Below are 25,334 nucleotides of genomic sequence, written 5' to 3' on the forward strand. Positions count from 1 at the left end.
AGGACTTGGGACCCTCCAGGATAGAGCTCCAGAGGTGTTTTCTGGAAACCAAGCACTGCTTCCTTTTGATATTTCTGCTAAGGAAAGTAAAGGAGTCAAGGAGGACAAATTTGGTTTCCTAATTAAAACATCAGCCACCAGCCCCGCGGCAGGAGCGTTTTGCCTGCTGCCAGGCAGGGTGTCACAGTGTGTTTGTAAACAGTGGCTGAAGGTGGCTGGTGAGAAATGAATATAACTTTGTTTGTAAGATGTTCTCAGAGGTGTTGATCACAGACTCTGATATTCCCAGGAGGGTGGCAGAGTGGCCTCCTGGGGACTCTGTGACAGAGACAGTTGCAACCCACTGTCCTCCCATGGTCTCTGTGTCTCTTCTCTGTAGGTGCTGAATGAAAAACTGGATTCCTTTATAACTTGGTTTTCACTGAACGCTGTACCCACCTGAGCCAGTTCAGAGCTGCTGAGGTGGCCGTTCCCATCGGCATCCAAGTCCTTAAACAGAGATTCCACCAGGAGACGCTTTTGGGAAGCAGGGTCCTGTCTGTTTTTTACTTCGTGGAGTGGCTGCTGGTGAGTCTGGAGGGCCAGAAGGACATTCTTCAGGCGGGCATAGCCGGCCATGGTGCACGTGTCGCCTGGAAGAGAAGACGGGGTTGTTACAGCAAGATGTGTCCTTCGATGAGAGAACATTGTCTCCATCATGCCACTCACAGGGGTTTACTGTGCAGCAAATCGTAAAACTGTAGTAGATGGAACTTGTCTGTCTGTCCACCCATCCAAACTACAAATATTTGTATTTAATAAATGCTGCATGTGATGCAAACGCTGGAGGGAGCCTGTCTATCCGTCCCATGAATATTCTCAAGTGCCTACTATAGAGAGCGAGTGCCAGACGGAACAGGAAAATTCTTTCTGCAGAATTTACAGCGGCAGCCCCACAGCAGCTTTAGGAAAGCCGGCCCCCGATTCCATTTGTAATAGCTCACTTTTGTCTTAATCCTACCTTACAGGCTGCTTTTGCATACTTGGCCTCATAGATTAGGGAGTCTTAGTTAACAGGACTAATAAGCCCTGCTTAAGGTAATTAGGTACACTCCCAGAGCTGGATTACTTGAAAACAAACATGTGTACACAAGTCCATGACCAAGAAACAAAAGGAAGCTTTATGAAATTAAACCCGCAGCACACAGCCCATTACTCTTAGGCCTTTTATCATAGGCGTGTTTGCTGAACAGCATCAGAATCGCACTGTGCTTTGGCAAATGAGGCCTGTGATGCACTGTGACATGACATAGTTTATCTTGCTGGTGACGGGCCACTAGGATGAACACCACACAGGGCAAAGCTCATAAACTGGGTCTGCAGGGATATCACCAAGCCGTGCAGTACCTCCTGCCCTGCGTCCCCACCTCCCTGGGGGAGGGAGCTTTTCCTGCTTCTGGCTTTGCCCAATCCACCATCCGGTCCAGGTTGCTGGGAATGGACTTTCTGAGGCTTAGTCATTTCCCCCCTAATTTCAAGGCCAGCTCAAGGCATCAGGGAATATAGCTCAGGGTTGGAGACCCAATAGAGAGCAGTTCTGGCCAGCATGGGCTCTGGGGACCAGTGGGTTTGAGTTCAAACTTCACTGCCACTGGGCTGCATGACCTGTAGCCTCAGTAACTTCATCTAAGAAGTGGGGATGACAGGGTGCTGGGTTTTGAGGAGTAACTAACATTCACATAAAGGGCTTTGCACTGGTCTGGTACAGAGTAAGGGCTCAAAGAATGGTCGCTCCTCTTTCCCTTGTTATTAGATTTGTTGAAAAGCCACTAACAGGGAATATGGTGGGAAGGGAAAAGAATGATGGGCGAGTCTGCGGGTCTGTTCCTCTCTTCCTCCGGCCCTCTTACTAGACAAGCCTGGGTGTTCTAAACACAGTCTCTTGTATTTGTTTGTGTTTCTCGATTTTCTTCCAATTTGGAGTCAATTGATTCCCATCAGGAACAGATGCCCATTACCATTTCCTTCTGCATGTTTGTTCAGGAAAAAATCAATTGTTGTGTTCAATATAATCCAATCTATTTGCTCCCTGGGAGTCTCCATGCTCTGTCAAGAATGGTTCTCTCCCATCCCCCTAGCCCTGCTAACACATTTTATTTTATTTATTTTTTGCCTGGTAGGATATTGATTCTTGGAAGTTCTCTGGGCTTCCAGTTGGCAAACCTGGTCCTCAAGTCTGTGTAGCAATGCAGTGTTGAACATGGTGGCCTTTCCCCGCTACCAAGACACTCCTGCCCCTAGGAGGATGGGACTGGTTGCTGGGTTTTTCTTCCTTCTGGGTCCCTCACCCCCCACTCCCCCAAAAAGGAGGGAGTCTGGTCCTAGCAAATGGACCACAAGTGGGGATATAGAATAGGAATGGGGAAGAAGCTGTGAGGGTGAATGGGGATGGAGTCCCTGCATGACCTAGTGCTGGCTTCCCTGGGGGTGGGCACGTGTACTGAGATGCTGGGAAGCTGGTGTGCACAGCTGGAGTTAAAGGAGGCTCACCTCAGACATGCTGCTGGAAATGAAGATTCTAAGAATCTGCCACATCAGAGCCACCTGAAGTTTAGGTCAGGCCGGGTCCCGTGGGCCGTGACATCTCATCCTTGCCAGTCTCTCAACTTTCCTCATGGACTGTGGTGGGGCACAGACTCCTCTGAGCTGCTCAAGGTCCTGCGTCACCAGAGGTCTGCAGCTGGACAACGCCACCCACCCTGGCAGGCTGGGGAAGCCATAATGTGGGTCCTGCTGAGGCAGCTCTGCAGGTTCTGCCCTCCTTTCACGTCTCTGTAGCCCACTGTGAGCTTGTGTGCTTCCAGCTTCTCTACCCTGGCAACTGCCACGTCTAGAAGTCAACCTGGGACTTTGGGGGACAGGTGCCTCAAGTTGCCAGGATCGGTGATCCCTCAGACCAGGCCAGACCCCTCCTATCATTCACCTGCCCTTATTGACAAGCTGTGTCCTAGGCCCTAGGCAGCCCTGTGAGGATTCAGGTGCTTCTAGGGCATGGCATCCTGGGTGCCCCAGGAGGAGAGTGTACGAAGCTAGGATGAGGAAAGCCCTGTGGGGATAATCAGGATGAGACCTGCAGGACGAGGAAGAGTTGTGGGAGAAGGATGAGCAGGGCAGGGTGCTAGACAGCAGGAATGGCATGTGCAGGAGCTAGTGGCCAGTGTATCTGGAGGTCTGAGAAGGCCAGTGGCTGGAGGTTGTCAGCTGGGGGACAGCGAGACAAAGCAGTGTGGGACAGGGCAGTGGGGCAGCTCAGGCAGCACCCCCGGGGCTGTGGGCAAGTGTGGGAGCCAGAGTAGGGTGCCAGGTCCGGCAGTTCTCAGTTCCAAGCTCCTTTGTTTCCTTAACTGAGGGCTTCCCTGTACCAGGCGGCTGCTGGCCACCGGGGTTCTGAGCAAATGCAGGAGGAGTGCCTGGAAGAGAATCTTAAATCCTTCTTCATCCCAGGGGCAGCTGTATTAAAATGAGTCACAAGAGAGGAATTTGTCTAAAATCAAATCATGAAGTCGTTTGTCCAGTATTTCTCATCTTCTCTAGGGTCTCCCATCAATCCCTGCCATGGTCACCTGAATCCCACAGGGCTGGGGGCCAGTGGAGCGGCCTGCCCTCTTCCAGCCCCAGAGGCAGATGCCTCCAAATCTGTGGCTTCCAGCTCCATATGAAGGTGAGCTTTCCTCCCCGAGGCAGGCCTTGGGCTGGGGAGAGTCCTCCAAATTCCAGTTTTAGGTTTTTCTTCACAAAGTCCCCAGTTTCTTCCCACAGTCCCACTGTGGGGTCCGACAGGAGTGGCTTACCCACATGAAGCACTGGGTACCTGTGAGTTTGCTGGACGTAGTCTTTAGCTAGAGGCTCCCTGCTCTGCTTTCAGTTCCAAACAGTTGTCTTGTCATAAAATAAATATATGCCCATCAAAGAGCACTTGGAAAGCACTTATGAGTATAAATAGAAATAAATAAATATAATAAATCATCCACAATCTATCTCCCAAAGGCGGATGCTGTCAACACATGCTGGCCAGAGGTTAAGCCATCCCCTCTGCTCAAGTGATGAGGGGCCCATTAGCACAATGAGCTCGTGCACGTGGGCGGCTGGCCTGCTGCATGTGGGCTCCGAGGCCTGGGCTCCCTAGCTTCTTGCCCTTCTCAAGTTCCTCTCAATTTTGGCAAGAGAGTGTCAATAGCCAAGGGTCACATCTTTCTTGTCTTCCCTTGGGTCATCCCTTCCCACCCACCTGGCAAGTCCACATGGGACTGAGAGGTGGGGCATGGTGGGAGAAGGCCCTTTAGCAGTATTGACCTCAGAGCATGTTCTGGCTTGGGGGCTTTGCATTTATTGACTCCTTCTTCCATCTGGAATGTTCTTCACCCAAGTCTCTACACAGCTCACTCATTCACTTTATCTTGGCTAAATATCACTCATCTACACCAGCATCCCGCACTTTCATCACTATGCCCTGACCCTGTTGGTGGGGGATGGGTGCCTGCGGGGATGGCATGTGGTCTTTCTGGACCAGGGCAAGCTCCAATCTTAGCCTTGGCCTCAGCAGACTTGGCTCCTCCAGGGGGATGTTCCCTGGAGGGTATGCAGCATGGGCTTGGGGACCCCAACACCCCTCCCTAGTGCTCCATAGATGTTGACCAGCCTGGTGTTCAGAATAAAATGGGTAACCCGTGGTGGAAAGGCTTAAACTTGTTGCCAGGGACCCTCTGGTCCAGCCTGGGGGAGGGCAGACTCAAATACAGTTAAATGTGCCCACTGATGGATCCAGCTCCATATGAAGGTGAGCTTTCCAATGATTTGAGGTCTGTATCCTTGTCATAATAGGCTGCTGTGTCTATCTGAGACCAACAATTAGAGACGATTGTCACAGGCTGAACAAAGCACTGACAAGGGAGTCAGGAGACCATTGGACTTGGACTGGCTGTGAGGCCCTAGGCCCCTCACCACCTTACCAGGTCATTACATAAAGAAAAGGTGAGAGGAAGTGTCCATGTGGCCAGCCATAACCGAGGACTCTCTCTCTTTCTCTCTTCCTCTCCCTCTCTCTCTGTGGCAATGGGTATAGAACCAAGGCCTCATGCATGCTACATGAGCTATATTCCCTGTCCCCTTTTATTTCCATATTTTCATAGGTACATTATAATTTTACATAATAGTGGGGTTCATTGTTTCATATTCATACATGCACGTGATATAACAATATAATATGGTCAATAGCATTCCCCAGTATATCCCCCTTCCTCCCCCTCCTCCCTCCCCTAGTTCCTTTCCCCTACTTTGTCTCCCTTCTCTGTTTTCATGAGATCTCCCCCACACACCTTTTTTTAAAAAATTTTCTTTTCTTTTTCTTCTCTAGCTTCCACAAATGAGAAAACCAAACCAAACCCGTGCCCTTGGCTTTCTGAGTACGGCTTACTCACTCAAGTTCCATCCATTTTCCTGCAAATGACATAATTTCATTCTTCTTTATGCCCCAGCCCTTTCATTATTTTGATTTTGAGACGGGTTCACTAAGTTGTCCAGGCTGCCTCGAACCTGCGGTCCTCCTGCCTCAGCCTCCTGAGTAACTGGGATTACAAGCGTGCATCCCCAGGCCCAGATGAAATGTACTCATTGTTCCAAGTAAGTAGGGGTGTGGCTTATTTGTCTTTGTCACCTTCAATGTGGGGCCTGCGATAGGGTGGCAACTAGATAAGCATTTATGGATCAGCAGAAGAGGGGAGATGTCCTGGATTCCCTCTCTTTCTTCCCACTGCCCAGGGCCCTTCCATCTCTGAGCCCTCTCAGGGTCTTGCCCAGCCTCACAGGCCAATAGTAGGGTCCAAACACCTTCTTGCTGGCCTGGCTCCCTGCCATTCAGCAGGGCCTGCCCGGCCAGCCCTGGCTCTGGCCTCGGGCTCCTGCCAGCACACATGTGCTGTGGGGCTCTTCCTGCTCCCAGGCCAGGCCTGCTTTGGCAGATAAAATATTGATCAGCCTGCTGAGGAGCCCAGAGTGTGATCCTATTTTCATGTCAGAACTCGGTAATGAACTACATTTATCAAGCCCGTTCTCCATGAGAAAGGTCAGTCGCAGATCTGGCTAAGTTGTTATGACACCTCATTAATCTAGTTCCCTCAATAATTGTCCCTCTATGAAGATTCTAATGCTCTCCCATTCTGGCCACTGTCCTCCACACCGAAGAGCATGGGCACGGCCACGTTTAATTTTTAAGCAAAGGGAGATAGGAAGCAGGGAGCTGCCTGTGGAATGAAGTGTCCATCAAAGGAACACTTTCTATTGCAAAACAAAGGGAAGTGAAGGAGACATTGTGAATATTCCATCAGCCACTTGTGCCCTGCCAGGTCACGCCCTCAAGGGGCCATCTTTATTCTGTAGCAGGCAGGTGAAGCTCTGGCCTGGGTGGGGCTGGAGAATCCCATTCAAGGGGAGGGAGGGTGTGGCAGAATGTGGGCAAGACAGAAAGGCAGCCGGAAGTCCAGCTTCTAAGCCAGTTCAGAGGGGGACAGGCCATGTGCTCAGGAACCTGCATGTTGATGAGGCTGGAAAGCGGATTGTCTCTTGTTCTTCCTCTTCCCTCCCTGTTATGGTTTGGGTATGAGGTGTTCCCCCCAAAGCTCCTGTTAATGTAGGAATGTTCAGAGATGAAATGATTACGTTATGAGAGTTGTAACTTCATCAGTGGATTAACCCATATGATGATTTTCTAATTTGAATGAATCAACTGGCTGGTAACTGCAGGCAGTTGGGGACTGGCTGGAGGAAGTAGGTCACTGGGAATTATATATCCTCTGTCTGTCTCCTCCCTCTCTGTCTCTCTCTCTCTCTCTCTCTGCTTCCTGGCTACCATGAATGAATAGCCTTCCTCTACCCTACCCTTCAGCCATGATGTTCTTCTGTCTTACTCAGGCCCAGAGCAATACAGTTGGCTGACCACGGACTGAACCTCTGAAACCATAAGCCAAGAAAAACTTCCTCCTCTAAGTTGTTCTTGTTGGACACCTCAGTCACAGCAGTGAAACGCTAACTAAATGCCACCCACCCTCCACAACTATTCCTTCACCCAGCTCTTCAGCCTCCCTTGCCAGCCTCCCTTTCTAACATTGCTAGCCCCTGGCTGAAGAGGCCCCTCATGCACTGCCCCTGATCCCCCTTCACTGCCCTTCCCTGGACTTCCATTAGGTACTTATTTATCCAATGCAGATTGTCAGGCATCTCATTAGACAACAAGCTTCTCCAGGGCAGGATTGGCCTTGTTTTCAGGTGCCTCCCCAGCTCCTGGCCCAGTACCTGCATGTAGACAGTGTGCATTAAATGTCCGTTGCCTGTATGACTATGGACTCCTGTGGAGAGGGGAGACAGGTGACTCGGAGAGGGCCTGTGGCTCTGCCTTGAGGGAACAACCCCAGGCACCCTGAGCCACAGTGATGGAGGTCTGGAACTCTGGAGGGGCTGGGGTCCTGTGTCATCTATCTTGTCAGCTCCCAGGTGCAATGTGAGTGCAGGAGCCCAGCTCCTGAGTGTGGTACTTGTGGTCTCACCCAATGAGACACCTCTCTGGGCTTGCCCGGGGGTATGGGCTCTTCCTCACCCAGGAGATTTCCTACAGCGTGACCTCTGGCATGGCCAAGCTGGGGATGATGGCAAGGTGGTCAGCCACAGAGGGACTTAGATACTAGGTGGCATAGGGAAGTCTCTTTCAAGCTCTAGTGGTCATGGGGCAGCTCTCTAGGAAATGCCTCTGGGGAGGAGGCAGATGAAACATTTAGTTCTCTCGTCCTACCATGGTTAGCCAGGACAAAGCCTGGATAACTCTGCAAAGAGGCCAGCAGGGGAGGCCTGAGGGTGTATTCGGCTGATTCACAGCTTCAGGAAAGGCCTGATGCCTTGGCTGGGCTCTGCTCAGTAAATGGGCACAAAGATGACCCTGGGGACCCTCTGTGCATGGGGAGAATTTTATTAACAGGTAAGCATGTGAGGGTGGAGTGGCTTTGGAGGAAGCCAAGGCCACAATGAAGAACCTAGCCTTGATGGTCTCCAGAATACTGGAATTTTCTGCAGGGGCACAGCCCTGTACTCAGGAGACAGCCTATAAATTCCAGACTTACTGGAGAGGGAAATGCAAACACAGATAACTGACATCATGAGCGAGCTCATCTTCCATTAATGCCAGAATCCCCTTCAAGGATGGGGAGGGTCTAAGGGCAGGGGAGGGGGCAGAAGGAAGTGCTGGGGTGGGGGCTTTGGGTCAGACTCTGAAGTACCACCAAATGTGGCATGAGCAACTCTCTTCCCAAAATCGTCTTCCCACCAGCACTTTAGAAACCACATAGTAGCCATCTGTGTGCCCTTGGGCCACACTCACTGGACTTCTTTAACCTGACAGGGTGGCATGGTTCCTTCCAGGCAGGCCTGGGACCAAGGCTCAGCTCCCTAGAACCAAACCTGGGAAAAACCTAGACCAGCGAGAGGCAAGATGTACTCCCGTTCTCCTGGCTTCCCTTGAAGTCGGCTCATGTGCAGGCTCTCTGCTTTCTGCAAATGTTAGCAGCATGGCTTCCCACATGTCCCCAGTCAGTCTGATAAACCAATATCACGTGTTGCCCCGACAAAGCTGCGATCTTTACCACTGAAGCAAAAACGTGGCATAATCGTCTGGCACCAACATTACAGCTGAACGTGGTCTCGCTACACGGGCCTCAGTTGCAATGTGTCATTTTGAGGTCTATTTTGAAACCGCTAAGCTGTGCAAAGATTGAGAAGTATTTTACTCCCAGATCTAATTTATGAGCCGCCATAACTTTGCTAGAGTTTAGCTTAAGAGGAACAGATGTTTAACTTGATGTAAATTCATGAACATTAACAATCTTTCGGCTGCCATTTCTGGGAAAATTCAATTAACAATAAATGCCAAAACCAATGGGCTTATTTTTTGGATACATTTTTAGCTAAAATGATGCTGTTCCCCTGGTCCTGGGGATGAAGCCATAAAATGCTGAAAATCCAGGAGATTGTGATGCACTCATGAGACTGTCTGCTCACATTCCCAGGACACCTGCCCATAGGTTTACTCAAAGTCCTGCCACCTGGTGACCCACAGCTGGCTGTGGAGCCTGGCCACTCTCCTGGACTCAAACATCCTGCTCAGGTGTCTCTGCTTATCTCTGGCCTTCCCTGGGGCCACTGGCTTCTCCAGACCTGCTCTACCAACTCCCCATGATCTGCTGGAAAGCCTGGCTACAAATTTTGTCCTCAGGTAACCCCTTCCTGGAAGGTTTTTTTCCTCAAATCAGACTTCTAAATTTTTTTTTTTTTTGATAAGGCCCAATTCCATGGAACTGCTTCTGTCACTTCCAAACCATTCAGGCCTTGAGGAATTTTTCTGTGTCCTGTCTCCTCCATAGACTCACCTTCCAGAAGCAAGGACTGCACTCTTGTCTTTGTGGGTGAGTATGGCCCCTCTCTTACAGCACACAGTCATGGTGACCCATAGTGGACTGGTGCTTGCCCAGAGGTTTGGAAGAGCTGGCTTGCTTCCTGTCCCTTCTGTCACCTCTTCACTCATTAGATAGAGGGAAGGGTTGAGGCCTAGACCCTGGGGATACAAGGGGGTGATCAAGGATTCAAACCTGGGTATCCTGATCCCAGTTCATGTCCTTTCAACCACATGGCAGAGGGGTCTTAAAACAATCCCCCACACCACCCCCCAAAACAGAAGGAAGGATCTGTGTCCCCCAATTTTCCCTAGAGGAACCTCAATCAGGTCAGACTGAGGTCATGGAGGGAACTGTTAGCTTTAGGGGAAGTAAGTAACAGGAATGTTTTTATAAGGGACTCAAACTTGGGTTTGCATCAGAATCACTTGGGACTCCTACTAAAAATGCAAATTCTGGGCCTTACCTCTACGGTGTCTGGGGTGAGGACTGGAAGGCGGCATGTTAACAGAGTCTCTGGTGACTCTGGCCTGGACAGTTCACTGGTCACACTGGGAAACAGTCCTTCAGCAAACAAGTGTATCTGGCCCTTCCAACAAGACTCACTTGACTTAGGAGCTGCCTGGAAGGGACACCCACCAGGGATTAAGTAAGGAAGAGAACCTGGGCCGCACCTGGAGGTGCCTCCCCCAAGCTGCTACCCGGAGACATCGCCTTCTTACTTCCTGGCCCCTGCTCCTCCCCTGAACAGCAGGGTTGTGCTGGTCCCACTAACTGGCCAGCCCAAGGGTCCAGGGAGAGGAGGGCACGGACACAGGGCTGGGTTCTGTCTTGCTGTGCAGAGCTGTCAGCTGTCACAGGCACGGCTGAATTTGTAAAGGTCACCAGCCGGCATTTGGCCATGCCATGCTCCTGTGCTCCTGGGCCAGGTTTTTGACATAAGGGCATCCAGGGGTGGCTGAGGGAAAGCAAATGGGAGCATCTTTTAGCTCTCCGTCCTCTCAGAACTCAAAAGAGCAACATCGGGTTGGCAAGCTCTCCATCTGGTCTTTTCCCGGGAGTGTCCACATTTGAGATCCCAGCTGCTTTTGAATTCTCTGGGTTGAAGATACAAGGCCTACGTGGGGACCATAAACACAATCTGCACAGCAAAGGCTCTCCAGGGCATTTAACCCTGCATATGACAGGACACGCACACACGTGTGTACCTGCCTGGTCCCGGTGCACGGTACTGCAGCAGATCAAGCTCACTCCAACATGGTGGAAACAGCCACCCTCACTTGCACCTCAATTCATGGACAAACCCTCATCTCCATTTTCACCCCACCTTCAGGTAATTTAAATGAACAAAACCATTCAGACCTTTGTTAGATAAATGGTACATGTGCTCATGAATGCCTGGTTCAATTGATGTTGCTATACAGTCTGCTGTTTGACATTTACAATCCTCTTTTTTTTTATTCCTATTAGAGAAAGCAAAATTGGTTGGATTCCTGAGAGAGAGATCCACATATACTTTTTATGGCTGACTGGCACATCTATCAGGTGGCCCTAGTGTGAAAAGAGTAATGTTTGAAAACTTGAATAAATGCTACCCCCCCCCCCCCTGGCATTAAGGACTTTATTGTTGTGTTAGGGTAAAACCCAGATGCAACTAGCTCCCTAACAAATCATGTATACCTTTATGAAGACGGCCACTGGCTGCTTATAGGCTCAGGTACCCCACTGCCCTGTCTGGAAGTCCAGTCCCTGTTCACTATCCCCGGTTACCCCTCACCTACATCCAGAGGAGCAGGACCAGATGATGGTCACCAGATTGGGAAGTTGGAGGGGTGGAGCGGGTAAGAGAGTAGGGGCATCCCCGACCTCCTGTGTAATTCTATTGATTGTTGTCCTGAGACTTCACTGGGAGACTACATCCCCCCAAATGTGGGGGAAAATCCTGCTGTTGAGATGGCACTATTTTGGCTCCTTAGGTACCAGTGACGGCTGGGTATATAGCTGCTTTAGTTTTAAGCTGAGTGGCGGGATGCTTCCCCAGAGACACAGCAGGATCTGGGGCTGTGGCTAGGTTTTGAAGTGGCTGATAATACAGTCATGAGTAAGGCTTAGGAGCCAGGCCTGGAGAGCACTTTGTTCCCACGTGGACTTATTGCACATGCTGGGAATCCACATAAATGCTCTTAACATGAGCACTGTGCTCCCTAGGAGGCCCTGTGAAATTCCGTAGCAGTGCTTTTGGTTGTCACAGTGATCGGGGAGCCTGATGGCACTTAATGACTAGGGAGCCTAAGGATCCTGCTCTTGGTGGCAATGTCCTGCTCAACAAACCTGGTGTCTCATGAGTTGTTATTTTATGTATTTATTTCTTGTATTTTCATGAGTTTTTAAATGTCCCAGCCATGGAATTGAAAGATCTAGATATCAGCATATTAGACTAAATCTAAAAGTATATTATATTTACAAATTCCATTCCTCCACCCCAGGGTTTAGCAAGGACTTTTCAAGGATGCACCTATGCTATCAAGTATAAATTTTGTTTATCAGCTTATTACAAATTGGTCACCACTTTGGAGAACCACTCCTTCCAAAGCAATGACAGCTGAGGACTCAAATCACCATGATAGCACACAGGTCCTAGCTGCAGCTGTTGTATTCACAGGGATCTCAGTGTGGCTGTGGATGCGGGGCCACCTTGCACTTTGAACGTGACCAAGTCCAAACAACGAAAGGCCTATTTTATGCTCATCACTTTTCTTGCATTTCTCTTTCGTGTCACTGTTGTTGATAAGACACATTCATTTAGGAAAATAAAGTGAGTTTTATAAAAGACTTGCTATAAAATGGGAACCTTCGGTTTGATGAGGTTAAAGACAAGTAATTGCATGAACAGACTGAATCTGTGGCCTTATTTCTTTTCACACTCCTGGGTACTGTGATTGTCAAGAACGGCAGGAGCGGAGTGTGTATGGGGTGAAGTGTGTGTGTGTGTGTGTGTGTGTGTGTGTGTGTGTGTCACCTGTGGATATGCTGTGGACCCCTGTGTGTAAGTACAGCCTGTGTGAAGGCCAAGCTCAGGGAAGAAGAGTGTGCAGAGTCCCACGCTTGACCATGGAACTTCTAGGAAGGCAGTTGGCATCAGACCTTGAACAAAAGGCTTTATCTGGTCCTCAGTGATGAAGAAGGGACCCTCCACTAGGGAGGCAAGAGCCCCACACAGGTGCCACAGGGCCCACCTCCCTTCCTGCCATCTGCTTTCCCCCAGAACTAGGCTTTTCCTGTCTCTGTCCTTCCAGGGCACCCCCTGGAAGACAGGTCACAGCACTCTAGGCTAGCAGGTGAGGAGAACTGGCATGGGGCAGAGTCTGAGCTGGTGTCTCATGTGCCTGGGGTGGCCTGCGCTATTCTTCTCCTCGTATCTCAGGGCTGTTTACTCAGAGTACCTGTCAGATTCTGGGCCAAGCCAAAGAGCTCCTGGGTTTTAAAGATGACAAGCAGAGATTGTCCTCCTCTGGTGTCAGGGAAGCATGGACTGCAGATCAGGGCCTGAAAGGAGCATCCAAATGCCACATTCCACCTGCACCAGCTTGGTTAGCTTTGGGGACATTTACTTTAGAGGAAGAGATGTTAGAGGGACACTACCTCTGGATGGTCTCCGAAAATGTCTCTTGCTAAAAGCTGGGGAATCGTGCCCTTATGTGGGCTCGAAGAAATGGACATTTAAGAGAAGAATTATCTGCATGCAGGGTTTTAGACCTAAGAGGGCTTGGGAATTTTCTGAGGTTTGAAGGATTTTTTTAACCTCTTTGTCTTGGATGATGGACAGTAAATCCAAGGTCAAAACAAAACAAAGCTCCACCATAACTCGGCTCAAGAGCACCCATGTTTTGGGGAGTTTTGCTGCCTGGGCAACATGGAGCTGCCGGAGGAGTTTTAAGAGGTTCCTTCCCCACAGCTTGGCTGTGTTCATACTGGAAACATCAGAATTTGGGCAGCCTGTAGAGGGAGCAGTAGAAACCTAGTCAGTTCCAGGTGGAACATGTGGGTTTTTTGACCTAGAGACTCTGAGCCTCTGAGCAGGCCATGGCTCAGGAGACGGTGGCCCACAGATGAATGTGGCAGTGCTGCTGAGAGAGGTCACTGGGGTGCAGTTCCTCTGAGTACTCAGAAAGCCCTTTTCCCCTAGCCAAATGAGTTATTCCAGACGCAGCTTATCTGCTTGGTGTCTGTGGTGTTCACTCCTCGGGCGGCAGTTGGATGGGATTTTGTGAATGGGCCAACTCTCATTACATTCCCATGCTGAGAAGTTGCTTTAGCCCGCTCTTTGCCCTCCATATTCATAAGTTCTTAGAGTTCAAGAGTGGCCTCCTTGCTGCCCGGTCCAGAGTGGAAAGAGATTCAGATGCTTTAAAAGAATTCAGGACCCACAGGAGACAGGAGTGGGAGGGATGTTCCTAGATTCTTTCACAAAGGAGCTCAAAGCACATTTGGCCTGGGAGAGGTGGAGCCAGTGCCTGTAGCCCGAGGCTTTTCCGAGCCTGGGCATGTGCCTTGTGCACCCGGAATCTCTGCTGACACAGTGCAGCCCCCACACAGAGAAGAGTTAGCTTCTCTTGCCTCAGGCTTCTTTTGATTCAGGAGTTAAAAATTTCAAAAAGAACCTTCCATGTTGAAGGGCAAATGTATTATACTACCTCACATGATGGGGTTCAAGAAACTCCATTTGATGATGCTAATCGCTTTTAATAAAAACCGGAGCCATCAGTTAAATAAGCCAATCGCGTCTCAATTTGACTTTTGTTTTTCTCACTGTGGTGCTGGTAAATATAGTGTCCTGGTGGGATTTTTCAAGAATAGGCTGAGGGAAAAGGTACACTCATACACTGCTGGTGGGACTACAAATTGGTGCAGCCAATATGGAAAGCAGTATGGAGATTTCTTGGAAAACTGAGAATGGAACCACCATTTGACCCAGCTATCCCACTCCTCAGTCTATACCCAAAGGACTTAAAATCAGCATACTGATTTTAAGTCAGTAACATCAATGTTCATAGCACCTCACTTCACAATAGTTAAACTGTGGAAACAACCTAGATGCCCTTCAATAGATGAATGGGTAAAGAAATTATGATATATATACACAATGGAATATTAACCAGCATTGAGAGAATAAAATTATAGCATTTGCAGGTAAATGGATGGAGTTGGAGAATATCATGCTAAGCGAGGTAAGCCAATCCCCCAAACCAAAGGCTGAATGTTCTCTCTGATAAGTGGATGCTGATCCATAATGGGAGAGGGGCATGGGAAAAATGGAGGAAGTTTGATTGGGAAAAAGGGAGGGAGATGTGGGTAGGGGTTTGGGGGGCAGGGAAGATGGTGGAATGAGATGGACATCATTACCTTAGGTACATGTATGACTGCACATATGGTGTGATGCTACATCACGTACAACCAGAGAAATGAAAAGTTGTGCTGCAATTGTGTACAATGAATCAAAATGCATTTTCTATCATATATACCTAATTAAAATAAATAAATTAATTAAAAAATAATGAATAATCAAAATATAGTATTTTCAACTCTTAAAGCTTATGCTAAAGTCATAATGATTTTATTAAAATATTCTTTTACCTAAAAAAAAGAGTAGTCTGAGAACGTCTCATTTCTTCTGGAGGCCTACACCACCCAGTACCAGGGCAAACACAGACAGGAAAACAAGTCCTTCCACATGCACATATCCTCCCTCCTCCAAGTTTTTTTTTTTTTTTTTTTTATCTATCTCTGCCTGCCTGTCACCATGCCCCTGCCCACAGAGCTATGGATCTGGATGTGCATTCTAGTGACAGTGGCCCCATGCCAGCCGCTCAGCCCCAACCTCATTCTCCCACTCCATTTACTTCTTGGAGGCTCTGACACAGTCTGTCATACCTCACAGGCTACAGACCCCAAAAGCAGGGGTAAAGGTTTGAGGATGATGTAGTCAAAGCTCCTCATTTATAGATTAGGAAACTGAGGCCCAGGAAGAGTAAGAGTCCCGTCTATGGGACTGGGCGCGGTGGCACACGTCTGTAATCCCAGCAGTGTGGGAGGCTGAGGCAGGAGGATCGCGAGTTTAAAGTCCTATCTATGGATCTGGGTTATCACCTGCCTAGAATTTTGCGCTCCACATTCTCAGAGGCTTTTCCTGCCTCATCTCCACCTCCCTTCTATTCTAATTCCGGCCTTCCAACTCTGGCAGAGGAACCCCAGGAGACAGGAATAAAGCTTGGGGAAAGGATTGAGGAGGCTGTGAAGGGAGAGGACGGGATTTTCTACAGCATGAGGAAGATGCTGGAAACTTGCTCAGGCACAAGGACCGTTTACTGGGCAAATATTATCACAAACACATTGAACATCCTGCCTTTTCCTGCCACATCCTTGGTTAATCACCTCATCCAGCGTCTGGAAACACAGAGGTCGTAATGATGGGGATTTCTGGGCCCTTTAATTGAGAGAAGTGATCTGCAACCAATTTCCAGGGCAAATGTCCCTTCAGGGAGGCAAAGTCATGATCAGTGAGGACATTTCCTTGTGGAACAGAGGCTGACCTTCTCCTGACTTAACCCAGCAGGCTCTGGCACTGGCCAGGACCTCCTGGGTCAGGTGGAGGGATAGAAAAGAAACTCTAGAAAGAGCCATGTTGTGGAATGTTCTTCTGGACAGCCGTTCTGGAGAAGGACGAAGGGATCCAGAACCTGGCCTGAGTCAAGAGGGCCCTTCAATGCCCCATGTTTGACCTCCGGCCTCAGTGTCCCAGGGCATAATCTAGGGCAGGAAGATGCCCGAGAGCCCACAGATGATCTCATTGTTCTACTTCACTAGTAATTTGCATTGTTCCCATCCAAAATTTTCTCTTCCTTTGGGTGTAAACACCTGAAATGATCCCAGTTCCAAGCCGACATTGCAACTGACACGATTAAATTCCTAGCTGGTTGCTTTGTATTGTAAGCGCAGCACTACATCACAGTTGGTCAGTGGCCCACCATCCTCACTGGATCGTTCTCTCCCGCACTTGACCCTCTGGCCTCTGCTCTTCTCTCCCTCTTTCTCTTTTTCCTGGGGACTCCTCTAAATGACACTGTTGGCTTTAGCAGCTTTTCTGATTGTCACTCTCTCTTTCAAAAGGTTACTGAACATTGGTTCTGCTTGGGTGGGGACTTGAATGGAGCCCGGTGCTGGGGACACGCGAGTGCTGGTAACATTCCGTCTCCTGATCTGGATGCTGGTTAAACAGACGTGCTCTTTGTGGAAATTCATTGAGCCATATGCTGATGACTTATTCATTTTTCTATATGTTCTGTGCTTCAATAAAATGTTTATTTTGAAAATGCAATCTTATGTTTCTCAATATCTGAATGATTTCCATTGCTTTGAGTAGAAAGTCTTATTATCAGACAAGCCCAGACCTGGGTATGTGGGGACAGAGGAAGATGGGGGATCCCAGATGGTCACTGATGCCTTGGACTTGGCCTTGAGTCAACAAAATGCCCTGGGCTGAGGGTCCCATCTTTTAGGACCTGGGATGCCCACCTTTCCTGGAGCTATTAGAAATCTCAGGCCTGGGGGCTCTGGGGAGGATGCTGCATGTGTTGGGGTATTGGTGAGCAGCCTTAGATGGAAGAATGACAGAGTTTGGGGATACCCACTTCCCTGGAGATCCCCCAATCCTGGCCTCACTCCTACATGCTGCTCCTGAGAAGTGTGTGAAAGAAGCTCAGGAGCTAGGATGACATGGTTCAGGCCACTGTCCATGCCAGCCCTGGGAGCAATGCTTCTGAAACACCTGGTGGCTGTGCCTACCTGGCACTCACTTCCTACGCTGGAGGCATGGCTGGCAGTGGGTGGCTCTTGTCTCTGAGGCACTAGCATGAGGTGGCTGATTGTTCAGTCTATTCTTAGTGACGGTTTGCTATGGTCCTAGGAGTAGCTCCCCCTGGGAACTCTGAGCACACAGGGCCCAGGGAGTCTCTCCTAGACCACACCCTGGCCTGCTCTGCCTATTTCTCCTCTCTTGGGTCTCAAGGGTTGAAAGGAGGACTCAGGCACGGCTGGGACTTGACTTCCGTAGCCCTGGCTGTTTGGCTCATGGGACACAGAAATGGACACAAAGGGCCTCCTGCTCAGAAGGAGCCTTCTGCAACCTCACTTCACAGTCTAGTTGTTTCTGACTTCCCTGCAAGTCCTCCTTGGACAGGCCCAGCCTCACTTCCTCCAGGCCTTGCTTTGTCAGGATCCTCTACTGAAATGTCCTCTGGGTAACCTCAGAGAGTCCTGACTTATTCTGGGACAGCTTGGGTCTCCTTTTCTTCTAGAAAGCCCTATCCCTGGGCAGTTCCCTGCTCTTTCTGGGACAATCAAGGTCCTCCAGATCCTGTATTTTACTTTCAACATTCACTGCTCTGATTTGGGTGTTAACAATTTCAAAAAGAACAAACAAAAAGGGGCTGGGGCTGTAGCTCAGGGTAGAGTACTTGCCTAGCATGTGTGAGGCACAGGGCTCAATTCTCAGCACCATATAAAAATAAATAAATAAATAAATAAAATAAAATAAAGGCATAAAAATATAATAACATTATATTTAAAAAAAAAAAAAGAATTAAAAGATGTCTAACAAACTACGGCTCCAGGGAAAGTACTGCTAATTCTCTTTCCAATGTTGAATATGATGCTTGCTAAGCCAACGGGGCCTCATGTACCAATGGTGGGACACTCCAAGGCAGGAAGGGTGCTTTACCTTCTGTGTTTTTGCACATGCCATGCCCACAAAGGATGCACATCACCAGGAGAGGACAAAGTAATTAGCTCTAGGTGATGTGACTTTCAGATGGCCTACAGTGAGGGAGCAGAGAGAGGCCCATTACAATAGCAGGAGGTAGTTTGAGGCAATTCATCATCAATCCAAATGTCTGGCCTGGCCAGGATCAGTGACCCTGCAGCTTACCCTGTTCTCTGAGCTCACAAGCACATGACTTACTGCCTGGCTTACCTAATTTTAAGAATCCAGGCTGAACATAGGCTCAAGAGACATCAGTAAAACTCTCAGAACCCCCAAACTCTCAGCCTCTCTTATCTTGAGGCCACAGAAAACAATCCCTCAAAACAGTCAAGTCCTTCACCCTCCTCAAGCGCTTGTTGACTCCCAGCCTTGAGTCCCTTTGGGTATTTGGTGCCTAATGCAGGACAGAGAGCAAGCCTCATCCGTACAGTCACACTGCACATCAAGGGCAGGGCTGTGTCTCCACCTTCCTGGGCCTCTCCAGATCTGTGGGATGAATGATTTGCCTTATCATGATGATGTGTTCTGAATGGGGGGGGGAGAGGCAGGCATGGGACCCTATGGCAGCTGGACACAGGTCTACACTCAGGAGAGTGGAAAATGGGTGGGGGGCTGGAGGTCCACAGTGCTCTACTTGGGGAAGCAGGCCCCCAGTAAGGCCCAAAGCCCTCACCCTGCTCTTTCATGAGCATGAGACTGAGGTGGGCAATCCAGGACTTAGCTCTGGACAATCTTCCCCAAGATGTTCAGACAAACCATGGAGGGGAATCAAGAATGCATTCTGTGTAACAATTGAAGAGTTCCTTTAAATCCCGCTGTCCCTCCTGATGGGAAAATCACTGCCTTTGGGACAGGAGTCCTCTATGTTTCTCCTTTGCTAGCAAAGTAATAAACCTTCCTTTTCCTTTTTCTCAAAAAGAAAAAAAAAAAGGATTGCATTCAAAGTGGGGGTTTCTTTGCCTGAGACCTAAAAGACAAAGCCAACAGTACATTTTCCAACTAAAAATTACATCCAAATGGACCTTCTTCAACTGATCTGTGCAAATACTTCACCTAGTTTTTAAAAGGCGACGAGGTAAAACTTGCTGTGACTGCTGACTCTGCTTGTTTAATTGGGGTGCATTAGTGCTGATTGGAGCCCGAGGCGTCTTCAAGGAGTAGATCTGGGTCCACTTATCTGGATCGCATCCACCTGAGCAAACAGCCATGATTATAGCTTTTAAATGACTCAGTAGAGCTAATGGATCACAAAAAAGAGCCCAGAACTGAAAATAAATATAAAATGAGAGAGTCACTAACTTAAAAGCTGGGCTGCCAAAAGGGAACACTAGCAATAATTACTTTTAAAATGCCACCCGTTTCTAAGGGAATCCTTTGCCCAGCTGGAGTCCCCAAGTTTCAGTTGGATGTTAAGGAGCATACTACACACCTCTCAGCTTGAAATATGCACCAGATGCTCCATTCATTAGAGAGCAACAGAAGGCTATGAAGCATCTTTTCCAAGTTCAGCTAACTTTTAAGGTGCTATATAGTGGGCATTTGGTGGTTGCTCTGGAGAGCAAGTATTGAAAACAGTCACCACTCTTGTCTACAAGTCACCCACAAGTGTGCAGCCCTAGATGTGTGTTTGGGTGGTTAGTGTGTGTATGTGTAGGGGCATCTGGTACAGAGACTTTGGGGGTATTTGTGTATCACAGGATGTGTACAAGTGTGAGACTGGCTGCCTGGATAAGTGGTTAAGTCTCCTGAGTTGCCTGTGGGGTCTGTCAGCACATCTTTGGACCAGCTTGTGTGGGCAGGACGAGCCCGGCTCCAGGACTCGCCTCTGCCTTGTTTCATCTTCCAGCCCTGGCCTTCTTGGGCCCCTTGATCTCTGGTCATCACCAAGAGCATTTGGCCATCTCTCCTGCCCCAGTGCCTGACTGGGTTCCCAGAAGCTATGGTTCTCTGGGATCCTGGGTGATATTAGCTGGGTGGATCTTGATGCTTCCATCAAGAACACAGGGGAAGCCTGTAGAGGTCTCCAGTCACGGACCAGCCCAGGCCCCTCCTGAATCCAGACCTCACACTCGGCCAGTAGCCCAACCCCGCCCCCCCCATATTGTCCCACAACCCCCTGGACTCCACTTGGACCAGATGGAGGTTTCCATCAAGATTGCTCCTACTTTTACATCCAAACCTCAGCCAAGGCCCCTGTACCTAAGCCCCTGCTGCCCAAACTACATACATGGAATTGCCTTGACATTCCAGCTGTCCCCAACTAGGAGCCCGGCTCAGGCCATTTGTGTTTCCTAAGCATTTCTCAGTGGCACCAATTTCTCCCACTCTTACCACATCTATTTCAGGAAACCATTAACACTCCTTGATGACCATGATGCTCCAGTTGGCCTCCTGGCTCCAGTCTGGCCCCCACCAATTTTCCTTTACTTAATAGCTGGGGGAATCTTTGGGGGTTCCCCACTGCTCTCAGGATGGAACCAACTGCTTCCACAGCCTGTAGTACTCTCCTTGACAGGCCTGGTCTCCTCTCCAGCCTCATCCCACCTCAGTCACACACCAGTTTCCTAGAGACTTGAAGACACCTTCAGTTCTTCCAACAGCTCTGATATCACCTGGAGTCCTGGTCCACATTCACCACCTTGTCCCACTTTGTAAACTCCTGATCATCTTTGGGTCTTAGGAGCCCATGGCTTCCCTGACCACTCTTGGCTAGGTTCAGCCTCCTCCTGTGTGTTCTCAGAGCACCAATTATCTCTGCTCCTTTACTTATCCACCATGTCCTTCCTTTCATGGACTGAGAGCCAGTGGGGGTCCTGGTACACGATGAGCAGTCATGTGCCAGATAAGTGAAGAAATGATCAATGGACAAACAACTTTATCTATAGCTCCTTCTACTGAGACACACATGGCCTCTAATGCCAAGAATCCAGGATGCCATAGAATAGCCACCTGCTTACCTGGACACCAATACTCCCAGCCCACAGACTCCCCCATGCCTCCATTGAGAAGCTTCCTCCAGTCAAACCCAACCCCTTCCCTAAGTGGAGGCAGGAGAAGAGAAACAGTGATATATAAGCCCCAGCCTGAGAGGCTCTGGGTGGAACCAAGCTTGACCGTTTGGGGTCTGTTCTCTCCTTGATGGATGGGGACGGAGCTCTGCTCAGTTTGGAGCCATGTGTGAACTGGGGTCGTAGAGGCTCACAGTCCTTCCATCTGGTTCTCTTTCACTTTTGCTCTCCCTTATGCATTCTCACAGGAAAGTCTGGAGGGATTTCTAGGCATGCGTCTCCCATGCACTCCTGTCTTAGCAGAGGAGCACTGGCCTACTCGCCAGTTCACCTGTCCCTGAACTTCTTTTCCTCATCTATAAAATGGGCTTGATAACCTCTATCCTCTACCTAGGAGTCAACAACCTGAGATGTACCTAATCTGGCACAGGGAGGAGTACCCAAGATAGCAGAGAAATGCTCTGCATGTTAATGGGTCAGATTCCCAACTCCTCCAGGGTGTGGGGTGGGTATGGGGTGTGGATTGTTTTGGGGAGTCCAGTATCTCTATCTGGAGAAAGCACCTCCTGGGGCTTGATCTCAAGGAATCTAGGGGGCCCACAATAAATGTCCTCCTTCCTGGTGGCACTGTGTGTGGGAGGGGCATGACTAAGTGACTCTAATGGAAGCATAAATTGTCCTACTTCAAAGCAGTCACTTTAATATTTTGTAACAACCATTATAAACCCATTCTCTGCACACCCACTAATAAATGCCTCAGCCGCATATCACATTTCCCTGTATCTCTAAAGACACCAGGAGAAGGCAGGGGAGCCATGAAAGAAACATAAAAAATGCAGTTGTAGATGAGCCTAAAACCCATTTCTTTGAAGCTTAATTGATGGGAAAAGCTTTTGGCCCCAGAGAACTTAAAGGCCCATCGTGCAGATATTTGATTAAGCGTCCCCATATCACAGACCACACGAAACTGAAAATCATTATCCAGTAATTGCAAATACATTAATAAAATGATGATGTGGGTTTGCTCAAGACATAAAAAAAAAGAATCAAATAATTCACTCAGATACCTTCACAAAAAAATGTACAGTCTGCCCCAAGACAGCTGGAAATCAGAGCTGTTCGGCTTATCTTACCACCCTCTTGACATGTGCCCGGCCTCTATTTCCAAAAGCTCTCGGGGCAATGGAGGCATACCCAGGCTTCAGAAGCATTGCTCAGGGCTGGGGATGTGGCTCAATGGTAGAGCAATTGCCTATCAAGTGTGAAGCGCTAGGTTCACCAATCCCTAGTACTGAAAAATAACACAACACAACACAACACTGCCCAAGCCTAGGTGTGCAGCGATTCATCTGCACTAAGTACCTCAGAGCTAAGATAAGACTGAGATCATTGTCCTTAAGTGGGAGCTGGCTTCCTCTTGGGCATTAGCAAGGCTGGGCCCCTGGTTCTCATACCCTAGAACACAGTCAGACAACATGCCTCCTTGAGCATTTCCCTTGCTTGTAGGGAAAATGCAGAAGTCCCTTGCCAAGTTGCTGTGTGAGTGTATGGGACAGGACAGGTGCAGGAGCCTGAGGGGAAGGTCATAGAGACCTTGCAGGAGGAACCACCCCCGTTTCTCTAAGGGCTTGTCTTCAAGGGGAGCACCCCCAGGTGCTAAAGTCTTTGTCCTAACTCCAGGTTAGGCCCACCTTGAAACAATCACTCCAGGAAACCCTAGGTGTGAACCTTGGATTTGTGTCACTTGGATCCCGTATACACTGTAATCTCAGGTTAGTCACTTAACCTCCCGAACTTTCCTCATCCATAATGCTAATAAAATAAATCTTTATTGTACTGACACATTAGAGGCCCCCAGTGTCCTGCAGTCTAATCCCCACCCCCTCATCCCATAAACATGCTATCCCTTGCACCATCAGACCCAGTGCTTGCTTAGCTCTGTTCTCAGGAACCCACGGCTTACTGTGGGACCCCCGCTCCCACCCTGAGGCAAGTCCATGGGAGTCCCCAGGAATCCACCAGGAGCTAACCAGGATCAGATAAGTGGGTGGACAGGAGAGGAGAGCTGGCGAAGACTACCCAATGGGAGTGGGCACTGAGAATCTGGGGCATCATTTGGAACTTGGAGTGGCTGGCTTGGGGCCAGGAGGGAAATCGGTGCTACTGGCACCCCTCATTGCCCAAGAGAAGGCTGCAGGGGTCTGAGAAGAGGCCTGTGTGTCCACCGTGTATATATGTTGGGGGCGGGGGTGGCCGGGGAGGGCTCAGATGGCGACTGGGCAGAGCAAAGACAGGGGCGGGATCCAAACTAGACGGTGCCTCTGCCAAAGCAAGCAGCATGGAACTCTGGTGCCTTAAGTCTTCCACTTCCTCTATTTCAGTGAGGAGGCAAGCTGTCGACTTGCTCATTTGCTACATTTTTACCCCAAACGCCCGATCAAGAAAAAAACTTGGGGAGTTGGCTTCTGCCTGTCAGCTCTGGCAGGGGCTGCGCGCCTCCCCCTGCATCTGCGCAGGACCATGCTGCAGCACCCGGGAAGCGCAGCCCGAGGGCGTCTATGCGGGGCCCGCGGGGCCTCCTAGACACACTCGTGAACAAGATGAAGAGGTGGCGTCCACTGGGATATCAAGTGTGCAACCCAGGGACTCTCCGGGAAGGGTGGGTGGGGCTGCTCTGCCGCCCCCACGCCCTCACCGCTGGAAGAGGTGGAATAGTGGGACTTCAGGTGCTGTGGGCAGGGGCCAGGGCCTGGAGCAGCTGAACACCCCCACTCCCCAGGTCCCCTGACCTTTTCATGGAGTCTGCCTGAGTGGGCCTCTGGAGATGTACCCCTGGCTGATTTCAGCCCTTTCTTTTTTAAAATTTATTTTTAAAATTAATTAATTAATTAATTATATTCCAATTTGTTATATATGATAGTAGAATGCATTATGATTCATATTACACATAGAGAGCACAGTTTTTCATATCTCTGGTTGTACACAAAGTAGAGTCACACCATTCTGTCTTCATACATGTATTAGCATAATATGTCCATCTCATTCCACCATCTTTCCCACCCCCCTGCCCTCTCCCATCCCTTCCCTCCCTTTTGCCCTATCTGGAGTTGGTCATTCAGCATTTGGGTTTTTTTTTTGGGGGGGGGGATTTTCAGCCCTCTTTTGAACTGGAAATGTCCCTGGAGAGGGGAAGCATTTTTTGAGGTGGAAGACAAGTACTTAGCCACTCAATCGTTCTGGATTATTGGCAGTTGGGGTGTGTCCCTTTGCAGAGAGGCTCTGAGTCAACTCTCATTCCTTATGGTTTCTTGTGGTTCATTTAGTTAAAAAGTTCTAAGGAGGTCAAGGCACAGGGCAAACGTCCTTTAAGATAATTTCTAGCCTAAAAGTTCCCCCTTCAAGGGGATTATAAGAAAATTTGAAAGAAAAAAGAAATATAATGACCAGTGATTCTGAAACCTGCAACAAGAAGGCCACCTCTGTTTCTGTATGTTCCCTTGTCATTTGCCTTCATGTGGTGTTTTCGGGGATTGTGGTAATTACAGCACCCGTGGCACCCAGAGTGCAGCCTTTCCAACAGTCTTTCAGAATTCTGAGTCTTGTCTCCAACTGCTTATGAATCCTAATACCTCAAGGGAGCTGCTTTCCACCATCCCTAGAGAACAGGAGTGCCTGTAACTGACAGAATGACCGGGAGTGGGGCCTTCCCTTTTTTCTGAGTAGAAACAGGCTAGAGACCGCCCCTGCCAACCATCACCATGAAAGATGCTCTTGTTCTGTGGGTGATTAGGATGCATTATGATGAGGGCTCAGACCACCCATTCTGGAAAAATCTACTATATTTCAATTAATGAGAAGTAAGGCAGTATACAGATTTCCTTAGAACTATGGAAAAACAGACCATATCTGGATCCATCCCCTGAAACCTCTGTGGGGAGGACAGAGGGAGGGTTGAGGCTGCTCGGAAGTGAAATGTCTCCTCAGGGCCACTAGCTGTGCCAACCAGAAGGCAGAGCTGCCTTGGCTGGAGCTGGACTC

At 49.2% G+C, this 25,334-nt stretch overlaps 1 protein-coding gene across 1 annotated transcript in view; it reads right to left on the reverse strand.

Moving 5' to 3' along the window:
• FSTL4 (follistatin like 4) overlaps positions 1–25,334 on the reverse strand; it is a 408,859-nt gene that overhangs the window by 124,152 nt on the left and 259,373 nt on the right. Inside the window, exon 4 of the mRNA XM_081299417.1 lies at positions 439–632. Coding sequence (XP_081155543.1) covers positions 439–632 — 194 coding nt within the window. The remainder of the gene's footprint in view (positions 1–438; positions 633–25,334) is intronic.

Source organism: Spermophilus citellus (genome assembly GCF_964194105.1).
Source record: "Spermophilus citellus genome assembly, chromosome: 1".
Taxonomy (NCBI): domain Eukaryota; kingdom Metazoa; phylum Chordata; class Mammalia; order Rodentia; family Sciuridae; genus Spermophilus; species Spermophilus citellus.